A 25,053-nucleotide genomic window follows, 5' to 3' on the forward strand; every position below is an offset into this window, starting at 1 on the left:
TTAGTTTGATGGATTAATCTAGAATATTTAAAACCTAAAATTTAACTAGAATAAATTACAAGTCAAATCAATCAAGACTTTGATATGACAAAATACTTGTTTGATTCCACAAGATTTTTAACAATACGAATGATTTGGCTAAACTTGATTAAGTCAACTATAAGCCAATCACATCTTATGTTTTAGATATTTAAAAATTCAATATGTTTATTTCATCTGATTCTACCATCCATAAAAAAAAAAATAGAAATTGTGTTTTTAAAACCATAGATTATAAGTGTTGTTATTTGGATATTTAAGATTTTAAGTTAGGTTTATAATTTGAATATTTAAATTATGCTTGTTAATTCAAGTTTTTAAGTCCTTAAAATTGATTTTTTTTTTAATCAATTAAATGTGTAGAGGTTAGAAGTTATGTTGAAATTGATACATGTCATTGACTCACCCATTGATTTGTACGTATACCTAATAATCAAAATCTTTTTCCGAATCAATTTTCTAAAAACTACAATTTTTATTGACTTTTCAAATTGGAATAGCATTGCCAAACTTTTACACGTTTCATTGGAAAGAAGTAGATAGACACAGTGAAGGCACGAGAAAAACATATAACAGGGTCAAAATAGTGACGTTAGTGGATATTTTCTGGTCACTTCACATGGCAGCCGGGAACATTTTGACCTGCGGCATGGCTCGATGCGAAAACCCATCAGCGGTTTACAGTTATCTATCACGGCACACTTGAAAAGCATCCGCCACCGTGCCGCCGTAGAAATGACAAGCCCTGCAAAAGGGTTCCGGGCTGATAGATTTTTCTTTATCACGTGAATTCCTTGATTTCCACTAAAATCTCTGGGAAAAATGCTGATATACATCACATCAAGCAATAGCTCTTTCGATCTTCTTGTTTTGTGTCACCGTCCAATTATCAATCCCACTTTCCAGTCGTTGCCATTTTTTTAATGAATCCACTTTCAGTGATGCAAGATAAGTCGAGCTCTTATCCCTCACAGAGGAACCAATCCTAATCAGTGTGAAGCGTATCACCTGTTGCGAATGAAAAAGTTTCTTTTTTTAGACGGGGGTGTCTTAAATGCATGTAATCACCTTCCTTCATTAATTCTATACGCATCTTAAAATTAATAATTATTTAAATTTTTAAAATTCATATTAATAATCATTTAAATTTTTAATAATTCTAAAATTTATATAATTCAAATTAAAAAATCTCACTAGTTTAAACTTTAACTTTTATTAAATTAAATTGAAAAGATTAAAAAATAATGTAAAAATAATAATATTTACTTTTCAAATAACTTTTTATGCTGAAATACATGTTAATGATATTTTTTTATTTTTTTACAATCCAAAAACATACAAACTGTATTAAATTTTAATAAAAAAAAAATTTAAAATTTTTAAAACCACATTCCCAAACAATTCCTAAATCTTGCAGTCCAACTAAATAAAGTTATCATCTCTAACTATAAGAATCTCAAGACCATTTTTTTTTGTGTTTATATATCAAATATTATTTTAATATATTTTCAAATAAAAAACCACTTTAAAAAACGTTATACATAGCAATAAATAAAAACACCTTCGGTGTTCATAGGCTTATCCTTGTATGATGATGAATTGTTACATGATGCCAATGCCAGACTAATTCCACCCTCTTAAATGCAATACTTCAAAATAATCTAGAGCACAAGCATATACTAAATAAGTTTTGTAGATTTAAAAGGCCGACTACATAAAGAAGCAAAATGAGTCTACAAAGACGCTCAACCTTCGCACGGAGAGTTTCTTCTGAACAAATATATGCTTCCAGAAAGCAAGAATGCATGATCAGTTCCCTTTTGGACTACCAGCAGCTCAACTCCTGAATGTTCATCAGTTCTTGCACCCGTTCTGCAGATGGATTGTGTTGCAGCAGCCAGTTTAAGAAATATCATGAACTCCTTTATGAACGTGTCTGACAGATAAACCCTTGCTTACAAGTTTAAACTTGAATTAGATATTAGTTCAATAACAGACATAAGGGTACAAAAAAGGGTGGAGAAAAAAACAAGCTAAGATGGATTTGGCAGGCAGTATAATACCGAGAGTAGTAGTCTATCAAAATCGGTAGGAGCTATCAGACCCATGCTTGCTTCTGATACTGTAATGCTCGAATTTTGGACTTTCATAGTCCACATGCTTCATCTCAGCAGGTTTTGGCTCAGCCCCTACTGCTCCGAAAACTACTTCACCACTTTTATCTCGTTGGCGATGCCTTGATTTTTCTTTGTGATTCTTTGACCTGCCATGAGACGGAACCTCACCTGAACCATAGAATTCTGCATATTCTTGTCGTTTTGAAGACCGATGCTTGCTTAACAAAGAAGGATCCCTAAAACTGGCAGACTTGATCTTTGGTGGTTTCGCTTCCGAGTATTTATCACTTGTAGTTGGAGTATGGACCTGCCGACTTTCAGATACAGGAGCAGGAGTACTCTGCCTCTGAACTGATGGAGGCTCAACTTTATCTTCAGGCAGTGTTAGAGAATCTTTCAAAGGAGTGAGGCCTGTTCTGGCTTCACCTGGTCTGTTCCAAGAAGGAACAAAACAGAGGAGTATACCAACCAATGCTTCAAGAGCAAGCTTAGATAGATCAATCAAAAGCTGTCCAAAAGATGGCCACTTGGGCTCCTCTTTCATGTTCTCCATAATAGGAATGGGTTTTTCCTTACTTGATTTCTTTTTAAATTCACTCTCTGAAGATTGTTTCTGCATTATAAGCATTGGATTTAGAGAACAGGATAAGAAGAATCCAAAAGGAAAAACATTATGATGCAACTGAAAACATGCATCTCCACTGGAGTAACAATCTAGTATATGCTCTAACCTTCCCTAACCAAACCAAAACTACTTCTAAAACTATATCAATGCTACAGATGATGGAAACAAAGCCAAATTCACTTCTAATCTACAGTTCAACAACAGATAGGATCAGATAACTACAGCCAAAAAGATGTTCATACATTCTCAAGCAGCATACAAGCTTTCCTCAAGATTGCTTCCGTGTCAGAATTATTTTTAAAATTAAATTGGCTACTTAATGGAATGCCGAACAGATAGTTACTGAATTGAAGGAGAGAAATGATATCTTTGTAAGGCTAGTGAGGATGAAACAAGTAGGTATTTGAATCCCAGATTAACCATTTTGAGGAAATCAGACAAATCATAAGAAATCATACCATTCTTGAGAAGAAAGAAGACCCAAACCCCTGCTGAAGCATGCACGTAGCATATCCAATCAAGACGGCACCAACAACCATAATCACATCTTCCAAGAGATCCATGAAGTTCATCGGTCAGTAAGGGATAGTCCCAAATGGCATTCAAAATCCAAGTGATGTAAAACAGTGTTTAATTCCATTGACCTCAAGAAACATTACAACAAAAATAAATGCCTAAAATATAAAATAAAGAATTTTTAGTTGGGTTGGGTATGGGAGATATGCTTGGGGCCTTGGACAATGGGCACGAGACTTGGAGATTCAATGTTGAAACCAAAAAGCAATCATGTTTTTCGTTGCTGAACCAATCCAATTTTTCACATTTCTAGGATCATTAGCACACGCTTGGGAACTTTTATCCAAAAAGACTAAATGACATTCACTAAAAGAATACCATGCATTGCACAATCTTTCAACAGGAGTTAATGACCCGTGGATCATTGACGGTATGATAAAAAAAGTTACAACCAGCATGAAGCAATCAAATCCTGTACCAGAGTAGGGCATCATACACATGAATTGCGTTGATTGACCCATGGGTATTTTGGTTCCATAGCTCATTATATTTTAGTGGTTCTCTGTTTCCTATGTGGTGTTACAGCAGGAAGTCACAAATTATGTGAAAATTTGAGTATATCTTTGCACTAAAGCTAAAGATTTTATCATGGAAGAGAAAAATTCAAATGGCAGCAAAGTCACGGACAATCAAAGAGAACACCCCAACCCTTGTTTTGCTCGCTAGTCTGTTGCTTTCTATTGCTGTCTTCCTTGTGCGCTCTATTGATTGGACGTGTACATCTCTTCACTATGATAAACTAAACACCTCCCCTGCAGCCAACTACCATATTACACATTTTCTGTCAATGACTATCCATGCCAAGGTCAAACTAGAGACTAGGCTGGTAAAGTTAGATTCAAAACTTAGATTCTGTTCCACATGTAGTTCTTGGCTTGGTTGAAATGGACTGTATTCCAGATAAAGTTTAAACAATCTAATGCCATAAACCAGCAACATGACTTAATCACTGCCCCATCTTTAAAAGAAAGGTGATAAAAAAGAATATGTAATCATACCTGTCATAGTAAATGAACTGGACTGATAATCACAATCCTCTTGGTTAAGCGATATTTGCCGAAGGGCAGCATTTCCTCTGTCAACAACTAACAAAGAACAGGTAGAGTGAAGATACACCACATCAAAATCATTTGAGAATTTGGCATCTTCGCTGGGCCCATCTCTAAAACCTGCAACATTTGATTTCCCCCCAGCAATGGTTGTGACACCTGCAGATAATTTCCAAACTTAACATCTTTATTCCATCATATACACTCAAATGTTCAACTTTCAACAATTAAGATTTTGCACATCTTAGTGCATCATCTTTTAAATTATAACTAGTCAAGGATTGTCAAAATTGATCACATGCCAGTAACTCCATACAGAACTATACACCTTATGAGTATATATGGCACTGAATTAGGGTGCTATAAAAGGCCTTTTCAACCCAAAACATGAATTAGAAACCCAAAAATGATTGGTTATCAGTGCAGTATGAGTGGATGGAATACTGACCACATCCAAAACTTTGGTTTGGGGGAAGCTACCATGCAAGATTTGTCCACGCAAGCAATGCCAAACACACCGTACATGTATTTGAATTAAGTCCTTTTCTCATAAAAAACACTAATATTTACAACTTCACATCTTGTGCAAACTCTTCATACCTGCATCTCCAATCTTTCTGATGGCTAGATTCAAAGTATCGGCGACATATATGTTCCCTTTATCATCCATGGTTAGACCTCTGGGATGATTAAAACGAGCCTCATTTGGTTTTCCGTCAATATGTCCTGTGTAACCCTGAAATGACCCAGCCACCAATCTTGACCTACTATCTGTAAGAAATAAAATTACAGATCAAAACACAAAAAGTCCACCAAATCTATAGCTCAAATCCAAACCTTCATTTATTTATTGTGGATAGAATTGCCGTTTCCTCACTCAGTGCAAAGAAGGCACCATATAGGCTCACAGAGTTGGATTTTAAACTGAGTTGCTCTTAAAATAGGAAATGCACCTAAAAGAATTCTTTATCTCATTCCACTTTTTGAGAAAGCCAACAATAGCAGGCCCATCGATACATCTGTTTTACGTTGTTTGCAGCAAACGGTAGAATTATGCTTAACAGAATGAATTATCTACTATTTTTCAGGCCCTGAAAGGCTAAACTATAAAGAAACGTAAACTCAACAATAAATTGGCTGTCTTGAAACATTTTCACAGCATTCAAACACAGCTTAAAACCAATAAACTGCAACAAAAGAAAGGAAGGCAACAAGCATAAATACATACATTGTGACAATGGTGGAGTGATTTTAACAACGTTGCTATTAACTTCATCGACAGCATACAGTTCACCATCCTCAGAAACGCGTATTTTGTAAGGAACCACTCCCATTGCATTTCCTTCCACAACAGTCTCAACTAAGTATCCATCCTCAAACTGAAGAACATTCCCATCTGCAGAAAAAAAGCAAACCACGCAGAAAAAATTATCATAAAGCTTGATCATGAAATAACAAGAAGAAGAGAACACAAAAGGGTAATTCAAATTAACCTGAATGGGGTGTTTTTGAGGATGCCACAGTGGTGGTCCATTTGATAAGATAAGACAAGTGCTTAATCAAAGGTGCTAAGCATCCAAATACCAAAAAAATAAGTTAAATCACAAAAGAGGAAAAAATCAAAGAAAAATAACCAAACCCCTCTAAGTAAAACATAGCAAAACTAAGGACAAGAGAGAAAAACCTGGAGGAGCAGCATGAGCTTGGAATTGAAAAGTACAAGCCACAGAAAGTAGCAGAGCAAGTATAAAGGTAAAGTAGAAATGCGATCTTCTCATAGCTCTCTCTCTCCAGACAAACCCAAACTCAAAAAATAACGACAGAGAGAGAGAGAGAAAGATTAGTAGTCTAGTAGTAAAATTTATGGGGTTAGATTATCAAGAAGAAGAGAACGGGACGGACATTATTTTTGGCAGCACTGTGCGTTGTAGCTGTTACTTGGCAGCTATCTAGCTAGCTAGCTCGTTTCTAGCAGTGATTACTGTGTAATAAAAGCAGCTTTATTTTATTTATTTATTGGCATCTCTCTTTGCATGTGGATTTTTTCTCTCTTTTTTTTTCTTTCTTTTTCATTTTCTTTTAGAGGTATAATAATAAAAAAATAGGATAAATAGAAAGTGAAATTTTTAAGGAGGACAGAGGAAAGAGATGGTTAGATCTTCTACACGGGGTTCCACCTTTGCTGTCGTCTGGGTCATCGTGGATACTCTTGATTGGTTATTGCCTTGCATCCTTCTTCTTTTTTGTCATCTTCTTCAAGCAAAAATATAAAATTTAAAAGCAGTCGAATATAAATCAGTCTTTTTAGTTTTTTTAAAATTAAATAATCCCTCTAATTTTAGAAACTATTTATTTAATTCATTCATAATTGCTGATCATATTTAGTTTAATATTACTTTTTTTTTTTTCAAAAAATGTCTTCTCCTTGATCTTTTTTTTTTTTTTTTTTCTAATAAATTGGAATGAGCTTGGGCCAGTTTAATTATTCAATATCATTTCATGTACAATGCCCGTTATCATCAAAGGTGTCGAATTTAACTTTTTCTTAGAACTAAATCTAAAAATCAATTTATTTTTAGGATTGATGGCTTGATATTAAAGCGTGACTCTCAAAATAATTTTTCAAGAAAACATATATAAAGTAATTTATCTAGATATTTTAGAGTATTTTTTATTCTCTTTTATATAATAAATAATAAAGAATGTATATTAGACTAATTATCATAGTTATCAAACTTGATTCAGGGGTTGACCCGGTCAAAGAGCCAGGTTTCGGGTTTCATGAGTCAATCCGGAAAAATTAAAAAATTATATTTATAGTTTTAATATTTCATATGAAAAAATTAAAAAACAATCTATGTGAATATAAACTATATATTTTGTAAATAATGAAATTTAAAAGAATATTTTAAAAAGTTTTTTATCCTACATTGAAAATATATTATGTTATCCTTTCAAGTTGAAATATTTAAACCAAAATTTTTTGTTATTTTATATTGAAAAAATATAACTTTTTTCTTGTGAATATAGAGTATATAGTAAAGGGCTTCAAATCCCACATTGAAAAAATAACTTCTTTCTTATGAATATAGAGTATATATATTAAAGGATTTCAAATCCCATATTGAAAAGATATTATGTTATCCTTTTAAATTGAGATATTTAAACCAAAAAGTTTTATTCCACATTGAAAAAACTTAACTTTTTTCTTGTGAATATAAAGTATATATACGAAAGGGCTTCAAATCTCACTTTTTTTTTTTAGAATATAGAGTAGATATACTAAAGGGTTTTAATCCCACATTGAAAAAATAAAACATTTTTCTAGTATTTTTATAGTGAACTTTAAAAGGTATTAATAACCAACTAAAAAAATATTAAAAAAATGAGGTATAGAAAAAAAACCACATTTGAAAAAAAAACACCAGGTCTCGTCCGAGTTCGCCTAGGTTGACCAAGTCATGAGTCGACCTGCCAGGTCGACCAGGTTTAACCAAGTTGTTGCACTGACTGGTCTTTTGTCTTACTCGGACCGGTTCAACCATCAGATCGACTAGGTCCTTGGTTGACTCGTCGGGCCGGTCCGAGTTTAATAATAGTGTTAGTTATAAATGTTCTCATTACCTTTAAAACTAGATTATGAATTATTTATTATATATAAAAAATCATATTAAACAAGAATCCTTTACAAGCAAACTTGTAGCTTAGTTGACGATAGTCAAATAATAAGAAGTCAACTGGTAGAAGACAACATCATTAGTTCGAATTCTACTACTTGCATTTCATAACTCACATGTAAATGAGCAGTCGACAATGAACTTTGAGTTGATGGGCTCTCCCCTGTAGTTTGGCTTTTAGGAGTGGTCGTCCAACCATGGATCACGTCCAGAAATATGTTCATGATATTAAAAAAAAAAAAGTCATTTGAGCTTGAAACTTAGACAAGACTACTACTACCTTGTGTTTGATTTTATTAATAAGATGACGGTAGTGAAATTTGAACTCTTAAACACTTGATCATTAAAACTCTAATATCAATTAAAAAATCATCACAATCCAAAGCTTAAATTGTTAGATGAAATCCTAAAATGTAATTAATATTATTCTCTAATATTTATATTTTATCTGCCTTTTTTTAGTTCGCCTAAATATCCTTTGTGGTATAAAGTTTTCAAGGATGTTAAATTATTATGTACATTAAATCAAATATATAAATTATATTGTGAAATAAAAGAAATTTAAGATTAATAAGAATGCAAACTTACTAAATATGCTAAAAATTTATTCATTTTTTATTTCTTAATTAATTATTTTAGTTTTTTCACTTATTTTTCCTTCGTTCCCTTTCTAGATATCTATCTCACTTCCAATGCTTTCTCTCTTATTAGTTTTTGATATCCACCTTTACATTTGGAACATCTAGTAGTCAAGGACTTGTAAGGTTTACAATGACAAAAACAAAAAGATATTAAAAAAATAGTTTTATTTTGCATGTTTGGTTGTGCCTTTCAATTGTTTATGTCTCCTTCTCTTAATTACTAGTTTTTCCTTATCTCAATTTGTTCAATTGAAAAAATGGTACATCAATTTTAGCTAATTTATGGTTAGGAGCAAGGCTTACTTTCTGTGGCTAAAATTAATTATAGCCTTTTAAAAAAAATAGGAATAGGAATTCAAGGTCTATACAATAATTTTTATGTTTTTGGTAAAAAAAAAAAAAACAAATGTTAAAATTTGGGTTTTTAAGGTCCATAAACCTGGACCCTAATATTTTTAATCATTAGAACCACCTTTAATGATTAAAAAAAAAATATGAGAGATGGATGATCCATTATTTATCTAAATGGAAGACATATTGTTCATGCTATTTCAAAAAAAATATAGAGACATAAGATATATCGTCCTTTCTTTTTTTAAAAAAATACAGGTATTAAATGTTTGTTTGTGTTTCACCTGTTATTGAATGCTAGTTGCCTGTTATTTTGAATGTCAGGTACATTTTTATTATTGTTATATAAATAGCAATATGAAGTATGTGAAAACAATGTCATCTTTATATTGTATCCTTCTTAAGAAGAAATCGAAAGTTAGTTGTGAAAAACATGTATGTTGGTTTTTCATTGCTTGTATTTATAACAAGTAAGTTTCATTTGATTTAATATAAATTAGATGTTTTTATGAAAAGAAAGTATTTGTATTTCTTATTCGTGTGTTTATCTGCTACTTTAAATTGGAGCTTTATGCTATTTAATTGAGTTTGACAAATTTGGATTAGGATTCACTTAGCACTAGACATATGATTGTAGCATATTAATTTCAATATGATGAACTTTATTATAAACAAATGCATTTTTACCTTTGTATGTTGTGAAAATATGATGCTTCCATTAAGTAATTATTCCTTCATGTGTGATGGTTTGCCTTTTATATATTCATTGATTCGATTAACTATTAGTGAGTCTCAACTACATAAATGTCTTTTTATTTTCATAATTGTGAGTACAATGTTTTCTATTTGTAAGGAACAAGTTAACAATAAGTTTATTAAACTAAATTCCATATTAGTACATAAAAGTTGATTAAATTTGACTAGCTTTAAGATAATACAAATGCACATTTTATATAACATATTCAATTTATGTAACAATTATTTTGAATTTATAATCTCATTAAACACAATAAATTGTATGTCATAATAGATATGGATTCACAATGGTTTGAAGCACTTTTTGAAAAGGATTATGATAATGTAATGAATAACATAGCCGATTTCATTAATTATTGTCATTATACTGATAACAATGGAGATTCAAGTGATAATCATAGTTCTAATAATGATGACAATGACGATGATGGTTCGGATGATGAAGGTAAGTTGTTTTGGAAAAGAGAGTTTAATCATCATAAATTGATTCTATACACAGTCGGTGCCCTCACATTATATATATATATATATATATATATATATATATATATATATATATATATATATATATATATATATATATATATAATATAAGGAACCCTGTATGGATTTGTACAATACTGGAATGTGAAGGTTGCATGAAAGGTTACATAAATATTGGACACGATGTGTAAACATGTTTACGATGGATGAGACGACATTTCAAAGTCTTTGCTTTTAACTTGAAAATTAATATAAGTTAAAAGCATCCAGAATTCTATGATATGATGTTGGACTATGCTCATATTTATCTTACTCGTATAATATATATATATTGTGTGAAATTATGAAGTTTGATATAAGATCTGGAATTATGAGACCTTGTGATGGTGGATTGATTGAGTAAACTGATAGTAGTCGATAACTTGAGATGTCCTAAATGCAAACGAAACTCTACTGAATTTTTGAAAAAAAAAATTTACCCTCAAATAAAGAGGATATGTTGGAATTTTTTTTACATTGATTGAGTCGTACAGTCGGACTGTTACCGCATTTAACTTAGGCAAGATGATATCTTTCTCCACCATAATATATATATATATATATATATATATATATATATATATCTTTCCTATGACAGACCTCACCTTTCTCTCTGTTTCAGCTGTCGGTTCTATCTCTAGCTATCCAAATATGACAACCACCAATTTCTCCCCATTGTCATTGCCACCACCACCCATAAGCACCCATTTAACCAATTTAAAATATATTTCACTTTCCCCAATATTAATTTGTTATTTTACTTAGCTAATTAGTGAATTTTCAAGGATTTATGGATTTTGTTTATTTTGCTTAATTGAGCTATAATTTGAGATTAATTAGATATAAAATTAGTTAAGTAAGTGTATACATTATCTTATTTGGTATGAAAAATCAATGAATTATGTTGTGTTGATTATGTTAGTGTTAGGGTTTAGTTAATGATTTTTTTGTTGATTTTGGATTTTTTTAATGTAACTTGAATAATTTGCTATATTGACAAATTAGCATTGTGTTTTTTGTTTTGATTTTCACAGAACATGTTTTCTATAATGAGAATTTTATATTATAATAGTGGTAAAATCATTGATAATGATAATAGTATCATTTACCATAGAGGAAATACTGAGTTATATAGTTTGAGATTTGATAGTTCATTTGACGAATTTAAAAAAATTAGTTTGTCCAAATTGGGTGGAATTTGGCCGAATTTGATATTGATATTACTTAGAGATTGTTGGGTAGAGGTCATCTAAATTGTTATATCGGTGTGCCCATTACTAGTGATATGGGTTTTAATGCAATGGTTGAGTTGATCACTGTAAATTAATTGCAAATACTAGAGCTATATTTGAATAAAAAACCAAAAGTAGGAAACTCTTTAAGTTTGAAGTGTACTCGGGTCCCAAATTATAGTTAAATGACCATAAAATCATCACATATAGTAGGTCCATCTAGGACAGTTGGTGATGCAATGAACTTAATATCGATTCAAGAAATGGTACATATGGAACCTTGGTTAGGTATAGTAATAACTTCATATTATTATGATGAATCTGAACCGAGGATGAGGAAGATGATTGCCATATCGATGATGTAGTTCAGGAAGAAGAGCATTCTGAGCCAATAAACCAAATAATGAGACCCCCTATTCATGAATTCAAAGATGCTAGTAGGTTTACTCATATGATGAGTTTTGATTGGGTTTTGAGTCGTAATAATTCAAGCTTAAGTATCAAGTTGGAGGTTGGACAAATATTTTAAACAAAGGTTGATTTAACCAATACAATTAAATCACTTCAATACAAAGTGCAATGTTCAACCACAACTTATGTGCAATTATAGTGTAAGTATGAACCATCATGTCAATGGTATTAGCGTGAGAGATATCACTTCATTTAAGATTTCAAAATTGAAAGAGCCTTATACATGTCACAAGAATTCTATTAATATAATGTTGACCATTATCAAAGCTGAAATAAGTATTAGCATTGTAACCATTCATGCAACTATCCATAAAGATTCTTTGTATAATATATTGTATAAAAAAGCTTAGTTAGCTAAATAGAAAATATTAGAGAGGTTGTTTGAATCATATGAGGAGTCTTTTCAAATGCTGCCTAGGATAATATTAGTTATGAAAGAATCAAATTTTATTGAAGATCATATATTTACATAGTGTATCCACATATTAAGCTAGATCTCTACATGTCTTGGTACATGAACATAACAAGGTGATTCATAACACCATTATGGAAGCGTGTCATGAGACGTCCACGTGACACTCTGTGTTAGCCAACATTTAATTTGGATAATTATGAGTCTCGTGAACAAAAATATAATAAATTGATATGTTATGCATTAGTTTTTTTTTAACATGTAATAAAAATATTATTTATATCTTATAAATGATAATATAATCTTTTTAATATATTTGGCAAAATTTTTAATATGCAAGGGTCTAAGAGCTATGACTACAATTTGTTATGCTATTGACGATATTGTGTGCGATGGTTTCAATACTTGGTTCTCATTGTGCTGCTCTTCAATTGATGAGCTTAGGAAGGCTCAGCCTTTGGACAATATAATAAAGAAGGATGGCCGTGTTTATCATGCACGATGACAACATACCTATGGATCTAATGGTGCAAATCAATAGATTGATTGTTAGATGTTTATATATGTAATTTAACTAATTTGTAATTGAGTTGATATTGTTTATTGTGATGAATTATTTTGGTGTTAAGATTAAGTTTTTTTAATTATAAATTTACTTGCTATAAAAATTAGATGAATAAACGTTGTTTTTGTGATTTTGTGAAACTATGTCTTCGTTTGGACAGGAGGCTGAAATGGTTGAGATAGACAACATGATGGGGTTTTAATAGGTTACACATACATTATTCTATGCACGACGACAAGTTATTGCACATAAACATGTGCAATCTCTAAGTCACATTTACTATGTGTGACTTAAAAGTGGTATGTGCTGCATGCATCATCATAATTCTATACTAAAATGAAAATAATTTTTCTAATTGTACTAATTTAAAAAATAAATTTGTTCACTGTGCCAATAATTGGACCAACTTGCCATGCCATTCATTACCTGCCAATTAAGTGGTCCTTTATTACCCGATCAATCTGCTCGGTCAAACGTGCCGTCTCCCCCACACGTTAAATCCACATCACTATTATTTACACGTGGCATTCATTTATTGGCATGATCTCGTGGCCTCTACGCCACGCGATCACCTCTACTATATCAATCCCCTATAAAAAGTTAAAACAAAAAAAAAAAAAAAAATCAAAACTATCTCTTCCTTCAGATCACAGTTCTTCTCCTTCCCTCTATCCAGATACATTTCATTTCCCCACGGTTACGATTACGTACGGTTAGTTCCTCAGATCTCACGATTTACACTTTTTATATTTTTTTCTCAGACCTGATTTCGTTGAATCCGTGTCAATGTAATACAGTTTGGTCTGATTGGTTTATTAAGAGATCTGAAATGAAATTTTCTCTTAGTTTATCGGCATCCGAGCAGAGAGTTACTGAATTGTTTTATGGATGCATACAGATCTGTTTGTTTAGCTTTGTCTAGGTTGTTTGAGATTGAATTGAATCTCGTAGTCCTGTAAATGATCCGTAATATTAAGTTTGATTATAATATTTAATTTTTTAAATGTTGATGGTGAGATTTAGATTTTTACTATTTCTGCGACTTTTTGCGATTTGTTTATTCATCCTGAATTAATTACATCCAGTTTTGATAATTAGTTGGATCCGGTTGTGATAATTAATTACATCTATTTGTCATTTATTTATAGGCTGAATAATAAAAAAAGATGGGAGGTGGATTTAGGGTGCTTCACCTTGTCAGACCATTTCTCTCATTTCTTCCCGAAGTTCAGAGTGCTGACAGAAAAATCCCGTTTCGTGAGAAGGTCATATACACTGTGATTGCGCTTTTCATTTTCTTAGTATGCAGTCAACTTCCGTTGTATGGCATTCATTCAACAACCGGTGCGGATCCTTTCTATTGGATGCGTGTCATTCTTGCTTCAAACCGTGGTACTGTCATGGAACTTGGTATCACTCCTATTGTGACTTCTGGACTAGTGATGCAACTGCTTGCTGGTTCAAAGATCATTGAAGTGGACAACAACGTGCGTGAAGATCGTGCATTATTGTAAGTATCCTTGTGCGGATAAAATCATGTCGGTGCTCTCTCAGTTGAAGTAGCTTTGTTTTCTATGCTCATTCTGTGATGGGGGCCTCTTAGAGTGTCTTGTGCTATACGTTATATTATTATGCATGTTATCATCCGAGTGGCATTGCTGGTGTTTCGTTGCTTGTTACAATCGGGTTCAAATTTATTGTAATGGTCTTTCCGTGAACAATGAACTTTGGAAAAAACTAAAAGTGCCTCATTTCACTTGGCTACTTGATATTATGTATAAATTGTCTTAATTTATTAATTTTGGTTGGGTGGTGATTTGCATTTAAGTGTACTGCATTTTCAGTCAATTTCTAGGATGATTTTGTTTCATGTTGCACCTTGTGATCAGGGATGCTTGTGCCTTACTTGGGGCTCTCCCTCATCAATAAACACTAAGATGGCTTTTTATCTTTTACTTTGTGGCAATGCAACTTGCTTGTGCTATTTGCATTGACATGATGAATGCTTGCTTCTCACAGGAACGGTGCACAGAAGTTATTGGGTATCTTGATTGCTGTTGGTGAAGCGGTGGCATATGTGCTCTCAGGGATGTATGGAAGTGTTGGCCAACTTGGAGTAGGAAATGCCATTCTTATCATCATTCAGCTTTGTTTTGCCGGGATCATTGTGATCTGTTTGGACGAACTTCTCCAGAAAGGATATGGTCTGGGCTCTGGAATTTCTCTTTTCATTGCAACCAATATCTGGTGAGTTTGATTCTTCTGTTTATGGATCCACTAGTGTAATTTCCTTCTCTATGTTGAGTATTGTGAGATTAATGTGCTTTGTGGAGTTATCCTTGCCATCTTTATGAAAATTTGGATACTTATATGGTGCTGTTCATTTTCAGTGAAAATATTATCTGGAAGGCATTTAGTCCAACCACCATTAACAGTGGGCGAGGTGCTGAATTTGAAGGAGCTGTCATTGCTTTATTCCATCTTCTGATAACTCGAACGGACAAAGTTCGTGCTCTCCGAGAAGCATTTTACCGGCAGAATCTTCCAAATGTGACAAATCTGCTTGCTACAGTGCTTATCTTTCTCATTGTCATCTACTTCCAAGGGTTCCGTGTGGTTTTGCCTGTGAGGTCAAAGAATGCTCGTGGGCAGCAGGGTTCATATCCAATCAAGTTGTTCTACACCTCAAACATGCCCATTATTTTGCAGTCTGCTCTTGTATCTAACCTTTACTTCATCTCTCAGGTATTGAGGTTATATGGTTTTATGTACTGCTTGAGATTTGGTTTTCCAGTTCATCTATTAACTTGCTTGTTTACAGTTGCTGTACAGGAGGTACAGTGGAAACTTCCTCGTGAATCTTTTGGGCAAATGGAAGGAATCTGAATATTCAGGTGGTCAGTTTGTCCCTGTTGGTGGCCTTGCATATTATATCACTGCGCCCTCAAGGTAACTGAGATTGTTTCATTCGAGAGTTTTTTTGTCCATTTGGTTTATATATCTGCACTCATATTGGTTCATAAATAATTTTCCTGCCTTATATAAATAACTCTCTGCTGTTGGCAATGCTAATGCTGGTTTAACATGTTTGTTCTAATTCTTTGCAGCTTAGCTGATATGGCAGCAAATCCTTTCCATGCACTTTTCTATTTCGTGTTTATGTTGTCAGCATGTGCCCTCTTCTCAAAAACTTGGATTGAAGTGTCTGGATCATCTGCCAAAGACGTGGCCAAGCAGCTCAAGGTATGTGGACCTTTTTATTTCATATGTTCTATGATGAAAAAAATTCTACTTTGCATTTAGCACAACACATCTTTTCAGCTTTTGCATTGCATAATATGATTTCAGTTTGACCTTTAGTTCTGTTTGCATTTGTATCTTAGGATTTTCAGTCTATTGTATGGGGCTTGTCTTTGCTGACATTTTAGTGGATCCTTTGAAAGTCTTCTGTGCATTTTTATGCATGCTACATGTCAAACAACCAAACTTCTTCATATATTTGGTGTGTGGATCATAAGCAGGTGACCTAATGTTCAAAGAGTCTTGAACAAACTCTCAATCTCATGTTAGAACTGGAGAGTAGTTGGATCCACTTAAACAACTGCAATTTATCTTGTTTGATCCATTTATTTAAGACGTGACAATGATGTAATTTTTTTTTTAAATTCAAGCCAGTTATTGTACTATCCAGAATTTTAGGACTCTTGAGGTTCATCAACAGTTATTTTGGTGTTTGGTCTTTTGGTTGCTTATAAGCCACTGGTAAGGTACCTGCAGTGGAGTGCCCCAACTGGAGACCTTGTACTGTAGCTTAAATGGCATACAAGGCACCACAATACCAAGCTCAACCATAATCGTGGTTTGTTGTTGGATTGAGTCATGGATGTGCCTGTTTTTTTGTTAAGAGACAGGACTAAACCTGCCAACATATTTATGTTCAAAGTATAGGTGGTTGCTTGTCTTTTTGTGTCGAAATGCATGTAAAAAGAACTTGAAATAAACGTTAAGATCTACTAATTCATTGGAATTTGAATCTGATCAGTAGAAGCTTGATTACAAAGCTTAAAGTATATACAAGTATTTAAAGGCATCATGTGCTATTGTTTGTATAATGTATTTTATATAAAAGGTTAGCAGGTTGGTTATGGTTTGATCAGTTGTTAGCCTCGCCTGTTATTAACTTAACCACTAGCTGTCTCATTATGTATTTAAGCAGAATTGATTGCACAATATGCAAATTAGCCATAATCAGTTAATGGATTAGAATGTGATTAGGTAAAGTTGACGGCTTTTGGTGAATCCTTTTTTTGCAATTTTAGGAAATTTCCTTTTCCAACACACATGGTTATGAAAATGGGAGCTCCTCCTTTGTACTTTACTCTGTTCATTTGTATAGTCAATGCCTTAGAATTTGTAAAGATGGGCAGCCTGACTAGGTCATGCAGGGATTTTTCTTTTCTGAATTCTAGGATAAGGTAAATTTTGACGTGGTCATCAGGTTTCTGTGTTTGCATGTTCCGAGGATTATTTTTATTTGTTACCAGCTTATGCACTAGCACCTTTAGCCCGATACTTAAGTTCTTTGTCTCATGAACCTGAGCCCAACTATTACTAACTGTACTGCATTTTCTCCATATTGTAATGATAAAGTGTAAAATGACTGCATGTGCTGGTCTGGAGCTCCCAACTACCGTCTGGTCATGGTTGACTGTCTCCCATCCAGGTTGCATAATTGTAATTAGTGGCACCCAGTGACTGTCTGAATTTGTTTTGGTCAATATCTCTCTCAAATGTGAGAATCAATCTCCCCTTCATGTCTGTGGACATTCTCTTTCTCCCTCTTCCTCTTCCTAACAGAAAAGGCAAGGAGGAAAACACCAATGCTAGGAATTTGAACCATAGTGATCTCCTAGAAAAAACTAAAGTGTACTTTGCCCCATGGCTTGGAGAATATAGATAAGACACTTAAAAAGTCAAAAGGCCATGTGTATGTATCATGCCAGGGAACTAAAGTGTACAATGCCCCTGGCATGATACATACACATGGCCTTTTGACTTTTTAAGTGTCTTATCTATATTCTCCAAGCCATGGACATTGAATGTGGATTTGCTGCAAGGGTTGTCTCTCCCTAGCCTTTAACAGAGGTGGAAATTGAGATTGAATTGTCATGCTCACTGAATTTAGAATTTTAATATGACCGCTTTTAAGCTAAGAGTTCATTGTTTACTGCACAAATTTTGAATGGGACTTCAGACTAGGAAGGATATTGACCAATTATAAAGTGTATCCTACTTTATCATGCTTACTCTGGATTGAAAAGTCTGCCTGTGCCTCTACATTTTGCTTTACCAGAAGCCTGCTAGTAATGGATTTCTGTCAGAATTTTCAAATAAAACAATTTCTTTCAAGTATCAATCTCTGTGGTGTCTAGCCAGCATGAGAAATTGAACTATGGATGATTGCTGTTCATTCCTTGTTTGTTTATTGTTTTTTTTTTCCTTCCTTTTTGGCTGTGATTTGGTGATATTGCATCCTTTGAATTAATTGACAGAATTAACGTTTTGTTTTCCCTCTACTGCCACAATAGCTCCTGCTCGCAGCTATTATCCTGATCTCATCATGCTTTATTTCCTGTAAATTATGAAAGTTCAATTTATGGGGATTCATGGGTCTAGATAATCTGCTGAGTTTTATCAGGTTGACATGTATAATAATAACGTGGTTTCCTCATGCAGGAGCAACAAATGGTTATGCCTGGGCATCGGGAGTCCAACTTACAGAAAGAGTTGAACCGTTACATACCCACTGCCGCAGCTTTTGGAGGTATTTGCATTGGGGCACTGACAGTGTTGGCAGATTTCATGGGAGCTATCGGATCAGGGACAGGAATACTACTTGCAGTTACGATCATTTATCAGTACTTTGAGACCTTTGAGAAGGAGAAGGCTAGTGAACTTGGTTTCTTTGGTTTCTAAACTGTCTCGACTTGAGTGATGGATGGTGGTGGCAACGAGCTCCCCCGCAATTTTGGTGCGTCGAGAGATGTATGGAGGTCCTGTAGACACCAAAGTGAAGTTAGAAGACATATTGGGGTAGTTTGTAGTTATCAAGTACAAATCACATAAAAGGTTAATGTTTGCTCTTTTTTTCCTCTTCCCCTGGCTCCATTAACTGAGTTTCTCATGTATCGGTGGATCTATATGGGCGCATGCTACGGGTCCTGAGTTCAATGAATTGTAGGAATTTATTTACTCGTTGAAAACTTCTAATGACCATTGAAGGGAATGGGGGCAGGGATTGGTGCCCTTCATGTTAATGAAGGATTCCTGTAAGTTACCCTTATGCTCACTCACACTTCAAGGTTTTGAATTTAGTAGAACAAGTAGTGGTTGACTTGGATGTTTTAACTACAGGGCTTTTCTTTTTTATCTGTGACCATTTTGTATTTTGTTGTGCACCTGCCTCCAGTTAAAGGGGCAGGTGCACAAATGTCTAAAGTTGCCGTTGCTCTGTTGTGTTTCTCTTCTTGGTGGCAATGCCCTGGTGAAAGTATTGGGACCGAACTCTTGTAAATGATTGTTGTTGCCAAGGGCCATGAGACGCTCCAATGGTTCCCCAGCCACAGCTTTTAGAAGGTTGTGGGTTTTTAAGTTTTTCCGTCTTACCGCTAGTGGGGGGTGAGATTAAGGTCCGGCTCGGGTGAGTGTTAACTTGAATATGTATCCATTTTTATTCTTTAAATTATTTTTTTTAGTATTTTTAGAAAAAAAATATATTAAATTGACTTTTTTATTGTTCTATAATGATTTTGATATAAAAAAAAAAAAAAAAAACAAAGAACAAAAAAAAATATTTTAATGTATTTTCCAGTTAAAATTAATTTTAAAAAGTTTCATAATACTAAATAAACATTCAATCAAAGTTAAAAAAAAAAAAAAAACTTTTATTGGTCTATAATGATTTTGATATAAAAATAAAAAATAAAAAATAAGTTAAAATTAATTTTAAAAAGTTTTATAATATTAAATACGCATTCAATCAAAGTTTAAAAAAATAAGACTTTTTTATTGTTCTATAATGATTTTGATATAAAAATAAAAAAATAAAAACAAAACAAAAAATTTATTTTAATATATTTTCAAATTAAAATTAATTTTAAAAGTTTTATAATATTAAATACGCATTCAATCACAGTTTTTAAAAAATAAGACTTTTTATTGTTCTATAATGGTTTTGATATAAAAATATATAAAAAAAAATAAAAAATAAAAAACAAAAAAAAAAATTTATTTTAATATATTTTCAAGTTAAAATTAATTTTAAAAAGTTTCATAATACTAAATACACATTCAATTAAAGTTCAAAAAAAAAAAATTGATGAAAATTTAATTGTTTATTGTTAAGGACTCGCTTGTTATTGCTATTCAATTGTGTTTTAAAAATTTGTTTTTATAATTTTAGTTTATTTTTATTATTTTTAGATCATTTTAATGTTTTGATGATAAAAATAAAATTTAAAAAATAAAAAATATTATATTGATAATTGTTTTTTTTTTAATAAATACTTTAAAAAAATTCAAGGAAGTTTTTAGTAAACAAGCCACTAGTGCGTTCAAGTCTTCGTTGTACGGGACACTAGTTGGGAAATTGTTATAATGGAAGTGGAACCCCTTACTAAATCATTGAGAAAAATGGTAATAAAATGGTGTCATCAAGATTTACATGTGCTTGCAATTCTGCTTAAATGAGGGAGATAAATAGGGGGGGTGATGATAGGGTCTACAGTCTGCTACTCTGCTTTAACCAATTGGGCTTTCTTCTTTCTCTCTTAAAACCCAAAGGCATGGAAAGAGGCACCACTTTCCTCATTGGTTAGGGCATGGAACTCTGGTGGATGCGTTTTCTTCTTTGACTTCGAAGGTAACGAGGAAGGCCAGCTGCAAGTAACGTCCAGTACGGCGGTGATTATATTTTATTTGGCGTGGGTTGGTTTTTACATATAAAAATAATTAAATTAATTTTTTTAAAAAAATAATAAATAAATTGAAACCAAATCCAACCAATTGGTTTGGTTTTTTATATCAAAACCCGAAAAAAAATCTTATATTATTTTTTTTGAGCTTTTTTTTACTTTCTAATAGGTTTTTAATGGTTTTCTGATGAGTTTACAATTGATATTAATATGGTTTAATTTTCTTATAAGATTCCACAATATATTTATTTTTTTACCATCAAATATTCATTTGTATTAAGTTGTTAGTGTCAATCTTGTGCTCATGTTGTTATTATCAGTTGTACTCATGTTGCAAAAAATTTTAAATAACATATAATAATAAGTTAAAATTCAAATTACAAAGCATTGCTTTCAAAGAGCTTTAAAAAATAACAAATAACATTGTGTGTATCATCTCTAATTATCATATGTCGCTAGATGTAACTTTTCATTAAATTCTACAAAATAAAAAATTAGACATTTTAGAATGAAAATATGTTAATTAATAAATCATAAAATAAAAGGTGTAAGTTTATAAGAAAAATTATCTTATTCAAGGTTTTATAGATTTCAAAATCATTCATCAAGTTATAATATCAGTTGGAATTGATCCATGATCCAACTAATTTTGACAACAAATAAATGCTTGAACTATTATTAAAGATCGAGAACTTCAAAATTGATTAAATATACCATCGCATGTGCTAAAAAGTTGATTCAAAAGCCATTGTTGATATAGGAATAGCTAGAACATGTAGGGCTTGAAATTGTCCTACTATTCCATAAATATATCTGATAGACCATCATATAATTTGTTTGGAGTAGATTCTTGTCTAATTTGGTAAATTAATCTTTAACTGTTTATAATCATTTGCTGTTGCAAACCAAACTATTATTATTAACATTGAAAAATAAAAAATAACTACTACATGAATGATAATATTTTAAAGTTTTAATTGTTATTTTTTTTTGGGTTGGATAAAAATATATATTTTAACTAATAAAAATTTATAATATTATGGTTTATGTGAAACGAAGGGATTCATATAATTGGATGAATTAGCCAATTAATTAAGTTAAAAAATTGATAATAAAACTATCGTATTTTTGAATTATAATATATTTAAATATCATTATTATAAAATACCACGTTAAATAATAATAATATTTAATAATTATGTTTTTATATTAAAAAAACAAGATAAAAAAATATTATTTTATTTTAACGTTATTTTACCAAAAAGTTTAATCTAAATTGTTTTTGGAAAAACCCAAAATTCATTGGATACCATGATTTTGATGGGACATTGGTGCGTCCAGAGCCAAAAGCCGGTCATTCCCACTGTATCGTCAGCTAAAGTTTGTCTTGTCAAATCAAACCCTTGCATTGCCCATGTGGTGCCCTGAAAAGAAGGGTAGAGGGAACAATTGGCCTTCCAAGTTGGCACCACTCGGTCATCATTCCTCCCCCGTAGCTCTCATTTTGCTTTTGAAAAGGATATATATATATATATATATATATATAATATATATATATATATATATATATATATATATATATATATATATATATATATATATATATATAGAGGGTGTTTGAGAATGCAGTTGTTGTTATTTTTTAAAGTATTTTTCATTTGGAAAAGCATGCTAATAATATTTTTTTTATATTTTAAAAATTATTTTTAAGATCAGCATATAAAAAATGATTTAAAAACATCAAAAATATATTAATTTAAACTAAAAAATAATAATTTTTTTAAATTTTTTTAAAAATATTTTTAAAAAATACTCCCAAACAATAGCCATTCACCAGGAGCACTGCAGATATGCGTAGCTTGTTTACATTATTTGTTTTTTAAATAATTTTTTATATTAAAATATATATTAATAATATATTTTTTATTTTTTAAAAAATTATTTTTAATATAAACATATTAAAATAATTTGAAAAAAAAATTAAAAACATATTAATTTAACATTAATAAAAAATAAAAAAATTTAAAAATTTTTAAAAATATTTTTAAAACATAAAAATAAATAATAATCGATCAAAGATAAATCAGAAAAGATACGTTGAAAACTCAAAACTTTCCATCCTCTTTTCGAGTATATTCTTGGTGGCCAACCCTCCTGCCCGGCACTCAGCTTTGTCTATAGACTATGATGAAGCTTTGGTGGTGCTTCGAAAATATTTCAAAGAGGCATTATTGAAGAACTACTATTCATCAGAATAAAAAAAAAACATTTATTAAAGAAAATAATCGCTATTTATTAAAAAAAAAAAAGGGGGGAAAGGACATTTTTACTCCAAAAATATTTTTCATGTCCCAATTAAGTCCATTCATTGATCAGTTGTACTTGTCACAACCCAATTGATTCCTCCACGGCGACTGGTTCAGTTAATCATCCATTGTCATCTACATTTAAAAGATATGTTAATTTATCAAATGAACTTGCAGACATGGTTATTAAACCCGGTCAAAGAGTTGACCTGGTCAAAGAATTGGGTTTTAGATTTTATGGGTTAACTCGGATCTATTCAAAAAAATTAAAAAAATAAATTTTAATATTTTATATAAAAAATTAAAAAAAAAAATCCATATAAATATAAGCTATATATATATATTGTAAATAATGAAGTTTTAAAAAATATTTTTTAAAAAAATTATCTCATATTAAAAAGATATTATGCTAAGTTTTAAGTTGAAGTATTTAAACCAAAAAAACTTTTTTATTCCGCATGGAAAAAATATAGTTTTTTTTCTTTGGAATATAGAGTATATATAATAATGGATTTCAAATCTCACATTTAAAAAAGATAACTTTTTTCTTGAAAACATGAAGTATATATACTAATAATGGGTTTCAAATCCCATATTAAAAAGATATTATATTATCCTTTTAAGTTGAAATATTTAAACCAAAAAGTTTTATATCCTACATCGAAAAAATATAATTTTTTTCTTGAGAATATAGAGTATATATACTAATAGGTTTTAAATCTCACATTTGAAAAAAAAAAACATCGAGTCTCGTCCAGGTCACGGGTTGACTCACTGGGTCGTTGCACCGGCTGGTCTTTTAATAAATCTATACTGGTCTAGCCCCTGGGTCGACCTGCTGAGCCAGTCCGGGTTTAATAACTATGCTTGCACATACATTGGATCTTTTTTTTTTTTTATATATATATATATATATATATATATATATATATATATATATATATATATATAAAAGTGTCCGAGCTAGCTTGCGTACACTTTGATTAATCTCATAATTTCTAAAGTTAACGATCATGTAAATCTTTAATGATCATGAAGTTTGTAAGACTCGAATTGATAATCTCTAGAAAGTAAGTCTAGAGTCTGAGCTAATTACCCCTCAAGATTACATATATTAGATCTTAGATGTGTTGTTAGTTTGGTGTTTTCCTTCAAGAATAATATGTTTTTAATATTGTGATAGTCTTCTTTAAAGAAAAAACAAAATATTCTGAAGTTTTGAAACATAATTACATATAGAACTTATAAGTATGTTTTAATTTTTTTTAATATTAATATATTAAAAAAATAAAAAACATAAAAAAAACTAATTTAAAATAAAAAAAATAATGAAATGATCATACAACAACCGCTAGGCCGAACGGTCCTTTCAGCTTAACGTAAGAAAGGCCGGCAATTCCTTTCGTAACTCATAATCTTCCGAGGCACAACAACGACAGCTTTCTTGTCATTCATTGCATTGGTCTAAATCTAATAGCCATGCAATGTGTAGTAGTAACCTCTAAACTAAACGACCTAATTTCTTAAAAGAATCAAATTGCTCTGTTTTTATTTCTAAGATAGCTTTGATCTCTAAAACACCTTGCATTGTGAAGTCATCCACGATACAAAAGAGTTTGTCTGAAAGCCAAGTAAGTGGGTTTTTGATGCCACAACACATACGACTCAAAATGAAAACTTGAGCACAATACTAATCAAATAATGTGATATTGAAACAAGAAAATAAATCAATAAATAAATA

General features: G+C 31.5%; 2 protein-coding genes across 4 annotated transcripts; one reads left to right on the plus strand and one right to left on the minus strand.

Moving 5' to 3' along the window:
- Positions 1–1,587: 1,587 nt before the first annotated feature.
- Positions 1,588–6,476, minus strand: LOC118063540 (uncharacterized). Of its 2 annotated transcripts, none has more exons than XM_035077596.2 (8): positions 6,091–6,476; positions 5,900–5,974; positions 5,635–5,802; positions 5,007–5,177; positions 4,356–4,565; positions 3,240–3,328; positions 2,103–2,769; positions 1,588–1,989 (listed from the first exon to the last, which is right to left on the minus strand). In XM_035077596.2, the coding sequence occupies exons 1-7, from the start codon at positions 6,182–6,184 to the stop codon at positions 2,119–2,121; spliced, it is 1,458 nt and encodes a 485-aa protein (XP_034933487.1). In that variant the 5' UTR covers positions 6,185–6,476; the 3' UTR covers positions 1,588–1,989; positions 2,103–2,118. The 2 variants fall into 2 exon arrangements, with proteins under 2 accessions (XP_034933487.1, XP_034933486.1); XM_035077595.2 differs by having other exon boundaries at positions 1,588–1,993; positions 6,091–6,475.
- Positions 6,477–13,608: 7,132 nt separating this feature from the next.
- On the plus strand, positions 13,609–19,462 carry LOC118063530 (uncharacterized). 2 transcript variants are annotated; one of them, XM_035077582.2, is made up of 7 exons: positions 13,609–13,745; positions 14,182–14,543; positions 15,053–15,280; positions 15,424–15,778; positions 15,855–15,982; positions 16,141–16,276; positions 18,770–19,462. In XM_035077582.2, exons 2-7 carry the CDS (start codon positions 14,200–14,202, stop codon positions 19,007–19,009), a joined length of 1,431 nt encoding a protein of 476 aa, XP_034933473.1. In that variant the 5' UTR covers positions 13,609–13,745; positions 14,182–14,199; the 3' UTR covers positions 19,010–19,462. The 2 variants fall into 2 exon arrangements, with proteins under 2 accessions (XP_034933473.1, XP_034933474.1); XM_035077583.2 differs by having other exon boundaries at positions 13,638–13,740.
- The last annotated feature ends 5,591 nt before the right edge of the window (positions 19,463–25,053 follow it).

The sequence above is a fragment of the Populus alba genome, chromosome 1 (assembly GCF_005239225.2).
Source record: "Populus alba chromosome 1, ASM523922v2, whole genome shotgun sequence".
Classification (NCBI taxonomy): Eukaryota; Viridiplantae; Streptophyta; class Magnoliopsida; order Malpighiales; family Salicaceae; genus Populus; species Populus alba.

Coding starts and splice junctions, on each gene's coding strand:
- LOC118063540 (XM_035077596.2), bottom strand. CDS start 6,184: ATGAGAAGATCGCATTTCTACTTTACCTTTATACTTGCTCTGCTACTT. Junction 5,178..5,634: donor CACTCCACCATTGTCACAAT/GTATGTATTTAT, acceptor TATTTCTTACAG/ATAGTAGGTCAAGATTGGTG. Junction 3,329..4,355: donor CAGTTCATTTACTATGACAG/GTATGATTACAT, acceptor ATCTCTTGGAAG/ATGTGATTATGGTTGTTGGT.
- LOC118063530 (XM_035077582.2), top strand. CDS start 14,200: ATGGGAGGTGGATTTAGGGTGCTTCACCTTGTCAGACCATTTCTCTCA. Junction 15,281..15,423: donor TTCATTGCAACCAATATCTG/GTGAGTTTGATT, acceptor GTTCATTTTCAG/TGAAAATATTATCTGGAAGG. Junction 15,779..15,854: donor ACCTTTACTTCATCTCTCAG/GTATTGAGGTTA, acceptor GCTTGTTTACAG/TTGCTGTACAGGAGGTACAG.